The sequence below is a fragment of the Podospora pseudopauciseta genome, chromosome 6, assembly GCF_035222475.1.
Source record: "Podospora pseudopauciseta strain CBS 411.78 chromosome 6, whole genome shotgun sequence".
Lineage (NCBI taxonomy): Eukaryota > Fungi > Ascomycota > Sordariomycetes > Sordariales > Podosporaceae > Podospora > Podospora pseudopauciseta.
In genome coordinates, this window is record NC_085895.1 from 2,570,610 (window position 1) to 2,583,806 (window position 13,197).

The 13,197-nt window shown below is 53.4% G+C and overlaps 4 protein-coding genes across 4 annotated transcripts; 3 read left to right on the forward strand and 1 right to left on the reverse strand.

Annotated features, from left to right (window-relative positions):
- Window positions 1-183: 183 nt before the first annotated feature.
- QC763_600290 (uncharacterized protein) lies at window positions 184-3,293 on the reverse strand. The gene is made up of 2 exons (XM_062913885.1): window positions 1,329-3,293; window positions 184-1,266 (listed from the first exon to the last, which is right to left on the reverse strand). Exons 1-2 carry the CDS (start codon window positions 1,965-1,967, stop codon window positions 535-537), a joined length of 1,371 nt encoding a protein of 456 aa, XP_062763093.1. The 5' UTR covers window positions 1,968-3,293; the 3' UTR covers window positions 184-534.
- A 635-nt stretch (window positions 3,294-3,928) lies between these two features.
- Window positions 3,929-6,949, forward strand: QC763_600280 (uncharacterized protein; the record flags this gene model as incomplete). Its single annotated transcript, XM_062913884.1, has 3 exons — window positions 3,929-4,382; window positions 4,439-4,732; window positions 4,787-6,949. Exons 1-3 carry the CDS (start codon window positions 4,224-4,226, stop codon window positions 6,947-6,949), a joined length of 2,616 nt encoding a protein of 871 aa, XP_062763094.1. The 5' UTR covers window positions 3,929-4,223.
- Window positions 6,950-7,671: 722 nt separating this feature from the next.
- Window positions 7,672-9,667, forward strand: QC763_600270 (uncharacterized protein; the record flags this gene model as incomplete). Its single annotated transcript, XM_062913883.1, has 4 exons — window positions 7,672-8,084; window positions 8,139-8,335; window positions 8,392-8,494; window positions 8,548-9,667. 4 exons carry the CDS (start codon window positions 7,672-7,674, stop codon window positions 9,470-9,472), a joined length of 1,638 nt encoding a protein of 545 aa, XP_062763095.1. The 3' UTR covers window positions 9,473-9,667.
- Window positions 9,668-11,219: 1,552 nt separating this feature from the next.
- Window positions 11,220-13,083, forward strand: QC763_600260 (uncharacterized protein; the record flags this gene model as incomplete). Its single annotated transcript, XM_062913882.1, has 4 exons — window positions 11,220-11,568; window positions 11,722-12,201; window positions 12,253-12,720; window positions 12,777-13,083. Exons 1-4 carry the CDS (start codon window positions 11,420-11,422, stop codon window positions 13,081-13,083), a joined length of 1,404 nt encoding a protein of 467 aa, XP_062763096.1. The 5' UTR covers window positions 11,220-11,419.
- Window positions 13,084-13,197: the final 114 nt, after the last annotated feature.

The window sequence follows — 13,197 nt, forward strand, 5'->3', positions numbered from 1 at the left end:
GAGTGGGCTGCTTTGTCAGAGGGAAGCTGGCATTTTTGGACAGGCAGATTCTATTAAATAGCGAAATGTGATATTTTGGGATATCGATTTCTTGGGGTAGATTTAGTAGTGTGGTGGTTGTGCGAGGCGCTGAAAGAACAATCAGAAATGGCGACAAAACAATTACAACCAAAGACATCAAGATTGACACATATCAGGTATCATTACTCCCCTACGTCTACTTTAAAAACTCGTTGGTATCCAGTCGCGCGCAACAAAAGCAACGCTTGATAACACAAAAGAAATACCCCCTTCCCACAAGAGAAGAAAAAGAAAAACGCCGCTTCCGACCCAAAGTCCAACACTAAGAAAAATGCCCACCATAAACCCCTCCAATGACCATGCCCATGCCCGATCCTTTTTGGCCATGAAACCCTCATGAATACTCCAAAGAAGACATTACCAGTTATGAGTTATGAAGGAAATGTTTGATGTTGTAAAAGGAAAATGCCAAAAACTCCAAACCGATTTCCCCCCCAAACACCGTTGAAATGCTCAGCTCAGGCGAGTGGAGCGCAGCCGAAAGAAGTACCAACGGCACCCGTCTCGTAGCGGATTGTGATGTCCTTGACAGCCGAGTAGGTGCCGAGCCCGAGAATGACCATGCCCACAACGAAAGCCACCACGTTGAGCGCACCCAGCATGATGTTCCATGGCGTCCACTTGCCCTCCTTGATGAACATGAACCACATGATGGCCGGGAAGTAGAATGTGAAGCCAGACAGGAAGATGGCAGCGCAGATGGCCAACAGGGGCGAGAAGAAGGGAATGGCCTCGGCAACGACAAAGGCGACGATTGTGATGGCGGCATCGACACCAATCCAGGTGATCCAACCCATGGGGGTGTTGACGTAGCGGATAACCGAGTCCTTGAACCATTTGCCATGGATGTAACGGGCGCAGACAACGGTGTTGATGCTGCCAGAGATGTAGATAACGGGCAGGGCGACACCAAAGGCAACCTTGGACATGGTGGGACCAGCCGAGAGGAGAGCAGGGGCCTGGACATCGTGACCAACAAAGGCGAACACGAGGGCGCCGGTGATGGTGTAGAGGAAGATCTCGAAGATGCCGAGAGAGAAGATGGCGCGGGGATAGTCGGCTGGAGTGTGCATCTCGTCCATGAAGCTGAACTGGCAAAGTGAGTAGCTGTATGCGAACACAATGTTGGTGACCGCAATGAAGCCCTCGTGCAGCGTCAAGCCCTCCTTGGGGTAGGCAGACCAGCTGACAGCAGCCAGACCGCCGTCAGCGTTGGCCGACTGGATGCCGGTCGCGAAGATAGTGACACCGATGGCACCAATGATGGAGACGAAATCGACGTATCCGAGAAGGGCCATTTCGGAGAAGGTGGGCGGGATGGCCAGGAGGAACAGGAGAATGCCCGAGACGACGGCAAAGACGACGGTGCAGGCGCCATTGTCGGTCAGGTTGCCAAACATGATAGCTCCCGTCAAAACGTGGGAGGCGGTGGTGAAGGTGAGCTGCAGGACGAACATGAACGTCATGATAATGTACCCCCACTTGCCAAACATCATTCTGCCGGCGTCGGTGTAGTGGGCGATGTGGGGGTACTTGACCTTGACCTGACCGACGACATAACTGCAGTACATGGCCAAAAGACCCATGCTGACAGAAATGATGACGCCGAGGATCATGCCCAGTGATGCGAAGGCGGCCGGAAGACTGAGACTGCCCAGGGCGACGGCAGTCACGATGAGCACAACCGTCAGGCGTTTCCATCCAAGCTGGTGGAAAGCGGCCTCACCCTCTGCCAGCTTCTGTCTCTCAAAGTCGTAGTCGGCGGCGCCCCTGTTGGCGCGGACGTCACCCTCCATGGAAGAGGCATGGCCGGAGCCGGTTCTCTCGATACCGGCCTTCTCCTTCTCGGTAAGGCTCACGCCCGTGCTTGGAGTGATTTCCGTCATGTTGAAAAAGCCTGTCGTCCCAACACTAGGTAAATGACCGGCCTGCTGAAGCTGTTGAAATTCGACAGGAGCGTGGCGTGATGGGCCAGGGTAGTGCCAGGTAGGGCGATGTGGGGATGGCGAAGTGGCGGATGGATGGGTGAAGAGTGAAGAGAGAAGAACCGAAGTCCGTGGGGAGATGGACTTTATGAACGAGTGATGCAGGTCAAAAATTGTTGAACAGAAAAATGACCAGGACAAGCACCATTGACACAAAGCCAGTTCCCAAAATGTGTTCCGGATTGGATGGAGAGCCGAACTGCTGGGGAAGCAGGGAAAAGAGAGAAACTTTAAAAGAAAGCGTCAAACCTCAGTTCCAAGCTCGAGTCAGGCAACGGCAAGCACATCCCTACCATGCCGTTCATGCTCCGGCCGATCTCGGTGAACGAATTGAGGCGCGGGAACACCGGCAGGGACGTCCCATCGCCACCGAGGAGAATACCCCGATGGTTATCCCGATGGCTGTTGCTGGCTGGCCAGTATCATCAGATGAGCAGCTATTCACCCAACGGCCCGGAAAGAGCTCTCCCCAGATTTCGTGAGTAACCAGCACCGGTCCAAAACACTAGCTTCCATTACCCAATGCCGCAGGGTCTCAAGGACTTCGGGCTATCTTCACACGGTGTGCTGTCAAGGCCAGGACCCCTCTGCAAGCCCTAGGCCGTCCTTGCTCCTGCATGTCGCAGACGGAGTTCATGGCCGGCCGGTCCACCCTCCCCGCATGAAGCATCTCTCCCACAGGTTCTAGAAGATGAGAAGCGGCAAACGGCGTATCTGAGAAGCCCTGTGTTCATGTGGCGGCTCGAGAATGTGCTGATTGTGGGGGCACGATAGCGGACCTTCCAATGTGTGTACCGGTAGACGAATTGCCGTATCACTGGAAAACACCATAGGGCAAAAACGGTTCATCTCGACAAGCCAGGAACCAGCAATGAGCCAACTGCCAGTAGCGCCGGTACTTTGGTAGCTGGTGTGATGACGACACTGTGGGACCCCTCAAACGCAGAAAAGGCGCCGTCTCGCCAGCCTCACGCCGATGTCCGCGGCAAAGCTTATTTTCCTCCTGATTCCCAATGCCAATGGCTGCGCTTGCACCGAGGAGGCACGGAGGTAGCACCCTGAAAAAGCTTGGTTCAACTGCGCTGTTCCGGACTGTCTGCGCCGTCTCCAGAGATCGTTGGAAGAGCTCGAGGTGTTAGATGGACCGGGATTCGCATTCTCGGGATCCTCGATGATTCCATCTCCAGCTCAGGCGGTGAAAATTGAGATGGTCGGCAACGTGCGAGATCGGTGTTGTCTCTCCGGGATCCCATCTCTCGTTCGCTGGGGGAGGCGGTGCAAACTCCAGAATGCAACTGCCAGTCCCCACCAGCCGCTGATGGGCGAGGCTTTTGTTGATGACCAATGCCAAACTTGTGAAGAAAACACTTAGTCACGGTTTGCTTGGGACCTGTCGTATATGTTTAATGTGGCCGCCTTGGTCTCTTGGAGTCTCTTGGGCACAGCAGGCCCAGATCTTTCGGGTGATCGTCTCGGGAGTCCACATTTTGTTTTGCCTTCTCAACATGTCTCTGAGGCATCAAGTAGACCGGCACTTGAGAGGTCTGTTGTGAAGCTGAGAAAGAACGGGAGAGCGGACCATTGTTGAAGGTGGAAGAAGCCAAGAAGTTGGTTTTTGGCTTCAGAAGCCGTGGAAGCATCCAATATTGACTTCATGCAAGATGCCAGGAAGTGTGCGCTTGGCACACATTCCAGAATCAAGTGAAGTCTGGGCATTGAAAAGATCACAACCCTAACCCTTCACTAGAATCTGGTGGCGCTATCTGTGGCTGAAGCGAAGCAAGGTGTGGCGCACATGAGGCTTGGCCTCCAGATTGAAAGTAAACAAACGGAGCGTGTTCTAGCCAATCAACGACGTCTGGCATTTTATTGACTGCGACTTCCCTGCTCCCCCTCCAAATGTCAATGGATCCCACAGTTTGACTTTTGACACCATCACCAAACACGCGACTTGGGCTGACGATCCAAACCTTCCTCGATTGGCCCGTGATTGATTATTATCTGATATCGCCAGACGACAATGTCCGTATGTTATTTTTGAGGAGAAACGAACCCAACCCATATTCCAGTTAGCGGTAGCGGTAGCCGACTCGATCGCGTCTTAACTCGCGACAAACCCTCGAAACTCGACCTCTCTGAGCAAACAACCACACAAAAATGTCTATGATGGACTCGGAGGACGTGTTCTTCTGCCTTGAGAACCGGCTGGCATCGTTCCAAGCAACACAACCTGCCTCCAAAGGCAGAGCCTCCAATGCAAACTCTCGCGGTCCAAAACAGCTGCAATGGCCACACAAAACCCTCTCCCCTGTCGCGGTAAGCTTCCTAGCTGATTTCCCTCGGGGTTTCAAGACTGAATTTTGCTGTGATAGTTTGCAAAAGCCGGATTCTTCTTCGAGCCATACCCGCAAAGCCCCGACAATGTTGTGTGCTTTTTGTGCGACAAGTCACTCGACGGGTGGGAAGAGCATGACAATCCTCTGGAGGAACACCTGAAGCACTCGCCAACGTGCGGGTGGGCCATCATGGCAGCCATCGAGGCCGGCATGGGCAACTATGGGAAGGTACACCCTCTCGACCCGTTCATGGTCGAGGCCCGCAAAGCAACGTTTGCCGGCAGGTGGCCCTACGAGACCAAAAAGGGCTTCAAGTGCAAGACTAAAAAGGTAGGAACGACGAACCCTTGACCGTTGGCCTAAGACTGACTCGCCGGAACATAGCTTGTCGAGGCCGGTTGGAAGTACACACCATCGCGGGAGGCGGAGGACATGGCCACGTGCGCCTACTGCCAACTCGCCCTCGAGGGATGGGAGTCGGACGACAACCCGTGGGACGAACACTACAACCGTGCGCCCGAATGCCCATTCTTCACTCTCATCAGTTCGCAACCGGCACCAAAGAAGTCGGGGAGAGCCAAGACAGCTAGACCCTCCAAGGCCTCGCGGCTCTCGGTGCAGTCCATTGCTACCATCGCCACTGGTGCCTCCGACTTGACCTCTGTTGGAGACCTCACCCTCGACCAAGACGACAGTGTTATGACAACTGCGTCCACCATGACCCAAGGTGCCAAGAAGACGACAAAGGGACGCAAGGCGACTACTGCAAAGGGCCGGAAGACCAAAGCAAAGAAGGAAGAGGTCGTCGAGATACACGAAGACGAACCACAAGTAGAAGCACCTCCACCAAAGCCCGCCAGAGGACGTAAGCGTTCTAGCGACACAATGGAGGAACCTTCCATGATCAACGCCGAGGCTCCAGCTCCCAAGAAACGGGCCACACGCACCAAGAAGAACGCTGCCGTAGAGCCGCCCGCAGCGCCACAAGACGTTGATATGGTCGATGTCATTGAGCAGCCACCACCCCCTGCCAAGAAGAAGGGCCGGGGGCCCACCACAAAGTCCCGCAAGGTCTCGCAAACCTCGGTCCAGTCGGAGCCATTGGATGTGCCAGATGATGATGAGATTGAGCGCCAATTAGAAGCCGATCTCGACCGGTACGAAGAGCCAGCTCTCGAAGAACCAATCATCGAAGAGCCGGTTGTCGAAGAGCCGGTTGTCGAAGAGCCAGTTGCTGCAGAGCCGGTTGTCGCAGAACCCGAGGTGAAAGCGCCACGGCCAAAGACAAAAGGAAGGCCCAAGAAATCTACCAGTGCACGCAAGACAAGTCAGGTGGCGGAGGAAGAGAGCAGGATACACCCCATGTTCGACGCAACACCTGCGGAACCTGACGAAGCCGAGATCGATGCTGAATACAAGGCTCTTCTCGCCGAGCTTGATCCAGAACCAGAGGAGCCAGAGGAGCAAGAGATCATGTTCCCGAAGAAGGGACGGAAGGCAGGGACTCGGAAAACATCAAAGACGAAGAAGCCTGAGGAGCCTGTGGCCGAGCCAGAACTTGTGGATGAGATCGCAGAAGCTCCTGCGCCATCAGTCGGTGATGTCCAGTACCCAACCCTTAAGATGGAGGATGCCGTTCCAGAACCTGAGGCCAAGTCAGAGCCTCAACCAGAAGAAGTTGATCCGGATGCCAGCAGCGGTGCTGTTGTAACCCAGCCTGTGAAGAGGGGTCGCGGCCGTCCATCGAAGAAGTCTTTGGCTGAACGGGCATCTCTCGAGGCACGGGCGTCTCTGGAGGTCCGGGCATCACTCGACGCACGAGCGCCCGTCGAGGACGTCGAACCGGCACTAGGCCCACGACGATCATCTGCCAGAATAGTCAAAGCTCGCGAGTCTGTTTTAGCGAAGGCGACGACGCCAGAACCGGTCCAGGTTGAGAAAAAGCCTGCCAAAGCTCCAACACCACCACCTGCCCCAGTTGTCGAAGCTGCACCTGTCCCACCGACCCCGATGAGAACCAACAAGTCTCTTCCGCCACCTCCTCCTTCATCTGCCAGCCAGCACCCATCAACGCCGAGAACACAACCCAGCCGACGGGCGAAACAAGCAACCATGTCCCCTTCGCCGTCGCCGCAATCCTCGAATGCAGAAAACACACGGCGATCGCTGACCAAGACAACAGCTGTTAGCGTCGTCTCCAACAGAGTTGCGCTAGCACCAGTTGTTGCCACCCCGAGTCGGAGTTCCCCGTCGAAACGAGCTACGCTGGGCGGACTTCAGAGTGCCACACCGTGGCAGCCAACAGATCTCGAGATGGTATTTTCACCATCGAACAATCCAAACAAGGAGAATGGTGTCTCCAGGTTGCTGAGCAAGGGCAAGGACTTGACCAGCCCTGAGAAGGGCATGACGGTGGAGGAGTGGATTTACCACAATGCTGAGCTGGCAGAGCAGATGCTCAAGATGGAGTGTGAAAATATGGTCTCGGCCTTTGAGAGGGAGGGTACGAGGGCGATGAGGGTGTTGGAGGGGCTGATTGTTGAGTAGATCAAGGTTGTGTGGGTTAGCGAGGGTTCAGGGTGCATGGAGCATTATTGGCACAGTAATAAGGCGTTGTTTGGGTTTCGGGCGGTTTTGCGCTTAGGGTTGTTTAGCTGCTCAATCAAGGGTTATTGTGTTGTATGCCTCAGACTTTACCTCATCCACACGAAGAACTCATCAAGAGAGGGCGTATTGGAAGCTGCTGAATGTTTGTCAGCCAGAAGTTGTTGGACGCCACTCAGGATCAAACTGCGGCTTTTCTCCCTGGACTTCACCACACCTTGGTGTGTAACACCCCGCATGCTAGACGAATACGCTCGGTACGCTCTTGTGGTTGGAGCCATATGATTGGAGGGTCGACGGAGATCAACATGAGCATGCATGAGCATTGGATATGTGCACGGTGCATACACTCGCACCAACTACGAAACATCGAGTGAGAGAGCTGTGCGAATGATTACAGGTGGGAGTCGGGCTTGACAATCACTTTGATCATACATGGCAAGCCCTCCCCACTCGGGGATAGTTGAGCAGTGAAATGCACCTAATGTATGGTTCACACCCTTCCACACGAGTTAAGGTATTCATCCATGTTATATCGTCATATCTACCACTGGGTCCCTCGCCCATAACCACTCCGTTGTCAATCTTTTTTGGCCGCCCCATCTTACTCTCTCTCCTTGCAAATCCCTTGAAGAAACAAACCACCACCATCAATCACCACCATCATGCCCCACATCACCCTCTCCCTCCTCCTCTCCCTAACAGAACTAACCCTCTCCCACCTCTTCCCCCCCCCCCTCCCCATCCCTCCCTCTTACCTCCTTCCCCTTTTCCTCGCGCATTACCTCCCCTTGAAAATCTACTCCCTCTTCCTCCACCCCCTTTATTTCTCCCCGTTACGCACCCTCCCCACACCTGGGGGAAACCTCCCCTTGCTAGGCCAAACCCTCACCCTCCTCCGCGCAACCTCCCCCGTGCAAACATACGTTGATTGGGCCAACCGTTACCCACGTGCCCCGTTTATTCGGTTTTTGGGTCTGTTCCATTCAGAGATAGTACTAGTTGCCAGTCCGGAGGCGCACAAGGAGGTGTTGATGACGCACTGTTATGAGTTCAAGAAGCCGGATATTATGTACAGGTTTGTTGTGCCAGGGGTTTCTTGTGGTTTTTTTTTTACTAAGATGATGCACAGGTTTATTGGGGATTTTGTCGGGAAGGGGTTGTTGTTTGCTGAGGGGGGGGAGCATAAGATTGCGAGGAGGAGGTTGAATGGGGTTTTTGGGGTTGGGAGTGTGAGGAGGGTCATGGGGGTGCTTTGGGGGATGGCGGGGGGGTTGGGGGGGGTTGTGGAGGGGATGGTAGGGGAGGAAGGGGAGGGTGTGGTTGATGGTGAGTTGATGGTGAACGCTAAAAAACGGGAAGGGGGGCTGATGAAAAAGGGACAGTGAATGAGCTTTATGTCAAGGCTACTATTGATGTGACGGGGGCGACGATTTTGGGGGTTGAGTTGGGGAATTTGAGGGGGGAGGAAGAAGGGGGGGATATGGAGTATGTTTTTCAGACTTTCGGTTTGGCCATGGAGGTGCTGATATAGAGGGTAGCTTTCTCACCTCCTTCCGCCGCGTCTTCCAGCAGCCCCCGCTTTCCGCCCTCATCTCCTTCATCAACCTCTTCCTCCCCATCCGCCGCTTCCTCCCCATCGAGGCCAACCTAGGCTACCTCCGCGCCTCGGCACAACTCCGCCGGATGACCCTCGACATTGTCAAGAACCGCGTCAAAGAACTGGCTCAACCGGACTATCGCAACCCTGTCAGCAACGGAGCTGACTTGCTCACGATGATGCTAGAGGGGGAGATGTCCCTCAGCAAAGCCGGCGACAAAATGACAGAAGACCAAATCACGAACGAGCTGCTGACCTTCATCGCGGCGGGGCATGAGACCTCGGCTAATGCCCTCCTGTGGGCGAGCTATGTCTTGGCTGTCCACCCTGACATACAGACGCGTCTCCGCAGGGAAATCACATCCCATTTCGAGGCTGGCAAAACCCCGACTTATGAGCAGCTCGAGTCGCTTGTTTATCTCCACAACTTTTGCAGGGAAATCCTCAGGCGGTATTGTCCTGCGTTGATGACGTTTAGGGAGGCACTGAAAGATCTTACCATTTGTGGCACTTTTATCCCAAGGGGCACCGTACTTCTTCTCCTCCCGGCGGTGGCCTCACGGACGGCCTGGGTTTGGGGGGAGGATGTTGACGAGTTCAAGCCGGAGAGGTGGGAGAATTTGGCAGGGACGGAGGCGGACAGCCCTTATGCTTTTGGGGCGTTTATGCATGGGCCGAGGATATGCATAGGGAAGCAGTTTGCCATGGTTGAGTTAAAGGTTTTGGTTGTGGAGCTGGTGACCAGGTTTGAGTTTGGGATGACGGAGGAGTTGGAGGGGCTTGGGGGGAGGGAGCCGAGGACGACGAACCCGGGGATGGGGTATGTTCCTGCTGGGGGGATGAGGGTTAAGTTTAGGAAGATTTGATTCTTTTTTGGGGTGTTGAATCGAATATTTTGTATCACCACATGGACGGCATCACCGGTGACTTTGGGGTTTACATGAACATTTTGAGTCTGATTTGGACACCGGTTGTCAAGTTGAGCACTTATTTCTAGAAAATTTCCATTTATGATACTGTGCAAGCTGAGAAAAGAGAAGAAAAGCTGTGAGAATACCTAGAAAACAGACACAAAGGAAGTTAGATGAAAGGTAGTGTGAAATGCCCAGTTCATAAATCCAAATGCCCCTTGTCAGGCCTTCAAAATCGGCGCTTGACCATGGCTTTCAGGATCAAGCCCTGACAAGTACCTTGCCGGTTACCTAAGTCCAGTGGTTACAGTGCCTCTCTCCGAGACCATTCACCAGAATATTGGTTTTTTTTTCGCATAAGGGATGATTTCTCTCTCCGCCGACTTGGTGCTTCATCCTAGTCCATCATCCTAGTCCATCACCCGGAAGATCTCCCGGACACGCTTCTCTAGCATGTCTTCACCATCTTGGCGTCCGGAAAAAGATCACCCATTCGTGGCTACTTCAGCCGAGCTTGATTTGCTAGCCACCAAGGCCCATGACAGAGAGCGAATAGCGTATCGCTCAAGCCAAATGGTGGGTGGACGGTACCTAGGGAGCATGTCAAAGGACTGGGAATGCGGGGCGCCAGACTGGTTGAAAGCGGTGTTGTGAGGCCGAGTCGAGAGAGGCCCCGACCACGCCTACATGATACATTTACCGGAACACGGTTTCAGTCGTGTATCGTCCACCGCGGCCAACGGGAAACATGAACACGGGGGTTTGTAGAAGCGATGGAAGTCGACTTCTTGGAGCCAGGGTTGCAAGCACCTGACGTGTTGGTTGAGGAAGGAAAGCCCCCAAGGTATCTCGAGAATGGCTAAATAGGTACGTAGAATACACCACAGGAAGGCATCGACATAGCCTAGAGGCGGAGAAAGCAGCGTCATGTGAAGGTTCAAGTCTCTATTGACCTCTATCATGGCCTTTGCTTCTTCGCCGCTGATCATGAAGAGCGGTGGTGCCCGGTCGTGGCTTTATTACAGGAGGGTGAATAGCAAACACGACGGGTAAAGACAAGGTTTGTTTGGCCACCCCAGCGCATGCTGATTCGCCGGCTATCATTCCAAACTTGAGTACTTAAGGTAGGCTATGAAAAGGGTACTAGGTTGAGAAGATGGTGAGATTGAAGTAATTGGAGAATAATTGTTAAAAGCAAGTATATATGAAAGATTGGCAAAGCAGTGGGCTGTTGCTGTGGGCAGCGCAAGTCTGTGCTTCAATAACCGATGAGCATCTCAGGGGTTTGTTTACATGCCCCTGTTTTTCTCGACTGCACGCCATATTCAAGGGCTGAGCTAATATCTTGGCTTGTACAACACGGTCTAGAATAGTGTGTCTCCGTGGAAATCATCTACTGAATATTCATCTTGCCTGAAGAATTTCCATTTGTGCCAAAAAAAAAAAAAAAAAAAGAAAAGCCATTTTTGTGAACAAGCACACGAGAGGATCACAGCAACAAAAGCAATCGGCAACGCTAATATCCCCAGCGTCGGCCCGAGCAGCCACCAAGCCGAAGCATCCGCACCGAAAGAGGGGCAACCGTCCCCACTACGAAGGAAGGATCATCCGATGCAAAGAACCAAGAACACGAAACTGGCTCTCTATTTATGAGAAGGGGTTACATTGAATGGCGAATGAAGTTAAACGTAGTAGTAGATTAAAATAAGGAGACGCATGTTAAATACTCCTCAGCCAACCCCTGACGAGTGAGTCAACATCGTGACAAGGTTTTAGTCCATCACCACCAGACATAAAGTCAGCACCTTGGACTCCATCGATCCGAACTTGAGTAAATCCCTTATACACATCCCTCCCCCCCATCGTCAACAAAAACAAACAAAAAAGAAAAACAAAACAAAAATGCAAACCTCCTCCCAAGATATCGCCGCCACGGCCACCGAGTTCGGCATCTCCACCAGAGGCGCCTACAACCAGCTGTACATGCGCGGATGGAGCTTTTTCGAACAATGTCTAGCAACACCGTGGTCACCCACGACTCCCGATGGGGTGTAAGTCACATAAACACACACACGCACATACACACATGTACACACACATACACACACATACACACATACACACACATACACACACATACACACACACATACACAGCCAGCCTCAAGACTCACACCACTGACACCATACCCACACACACACAAGAATCAACCTAGGCGTGGCAGAAAACTCCCTCATGCACAACCAAATCGTCAAATTCATTGAGCAAAACACTCAAGTCGACCCAATCAGTCAACTCACCTACGGCAACGGCCCCCGAGGCTCCCCCCGTCTCCAGCGTGCCCTAGCCAGCTTTCTGAATAGAAAATTCTCACCCCTTGAGCCGGCAAAGAGTGATGACATCATCGTCATGGCCGGCGTGACGCCCGTGATAGATGCTCTGACATGGGCGCTGTGCAATGAGGGGGAGGGAATCATCATCCCCCAGCCGTACTACACTGCTTTCGCGACCGACATTCCCGGTAGAGCAAGAGGGGTGATAATCCCGGCCACATTTCAAGATATCGAGGGATACAAAGGGTTTGACGATGTTTTTGACGCGGAGATGAACGTCCAGGCTCTGGAGACGGCCCTCAGCAATGCTGAGAGCAAGGGCGTCAAGGCGAAGGGGCTTATGCTGGTCAAGTGAGCACCTCTGGCTTTGGGTTGGGGTGTAGGTACTGACTGTTGACACAGCCCGCACAACCCGCTCGGGAGATGTTATCCCCCAGAGACGATCAGGGCCATCGCTGGTTTTTGTCAAGCTCATAACCTCCACCTCATCAGCGATGAGATTTACGCTCAGTCTATCTACAACAACCCAGACGCCACAGACGTAGTGCCGTTTACATCTGCCCTTGCGCTGGATCTCCCTATTGACACTCAAAAACTCCACGTTGCGTACGGCGCAAGCAAAGACTTTTGCGCCAACGGTCTCAGATTGGGGATGCTGCACACCCGGAACAGGGGACTGATGGGCGCGATGGCGAGCAATGCCATGCTTGGCTGGCCGCCGTACTTGGTGCAGGACATTTGGGCCGCCATGCTGGAGGACACCGATTACACTGACGAGTTCCTGGGGAAGAACCGGGAGCTGCTGGGGGAGTCATACAAGGTTGTGACTGATTTTTTGAGGGAGCAAGGGGTGGGATACTATGGGAATTCGTAAGTCACCACGGATGAGCTAGTGAGGAGAAATGCTGACGATGGGATGGGGAAAGAAACGCGGGTATGTTTCTTTGGATAGATCTCAGACGGCACTTGGTTGGGAAGAAGGAGGGTGGACAACCGCCTGAGTTGAGGGTTGGGAAATTGAGCCCGGGGGATTTGGAGAAGTATCTGGAGAGGGAACAGCATATTTGGAAGGTATTGGGTGAGAATAAGATCTTGTTGGCTATGGGCAGTGTGTTTGCGAGTGAGGAGCTGGGGTGGTTTAGGATGACGTTTAGTGCGTCGAGGCCGGCGTTGGAGGTTGGGTTGGAGAGGTTGAAGAGGGTGTTTGATGCGCTGAAGAGAAGTCAACTGTAAATACAGCGGAGGGTTGGCTGGGTTGGGTCGCGTGTTGCGACGCGCCGCCGCGGGGTCAAATGCAATTAAGGGAGATAAGCGGGAACAAAAGTGGTTGAGCTTAATCTTATCTCC

Excerpts from the sequence above, each read along its gene's own strand:
- QC763_600290 (XM_062913885.1), bottom strand. The coding sequence starts at position 1,967 with ATGACGGAAATCACTCCAAGCACGGGCGTGAGCCTTACCGAGAAGGAG. Across the intron at positions 1,267-1,328 it reads CCATCATTGGTGCCATCGGT|CTGGTCTGCCTACCCCAAGG; the intron begins GTCACTATCTTC and ends GGCTGCTGTCAG.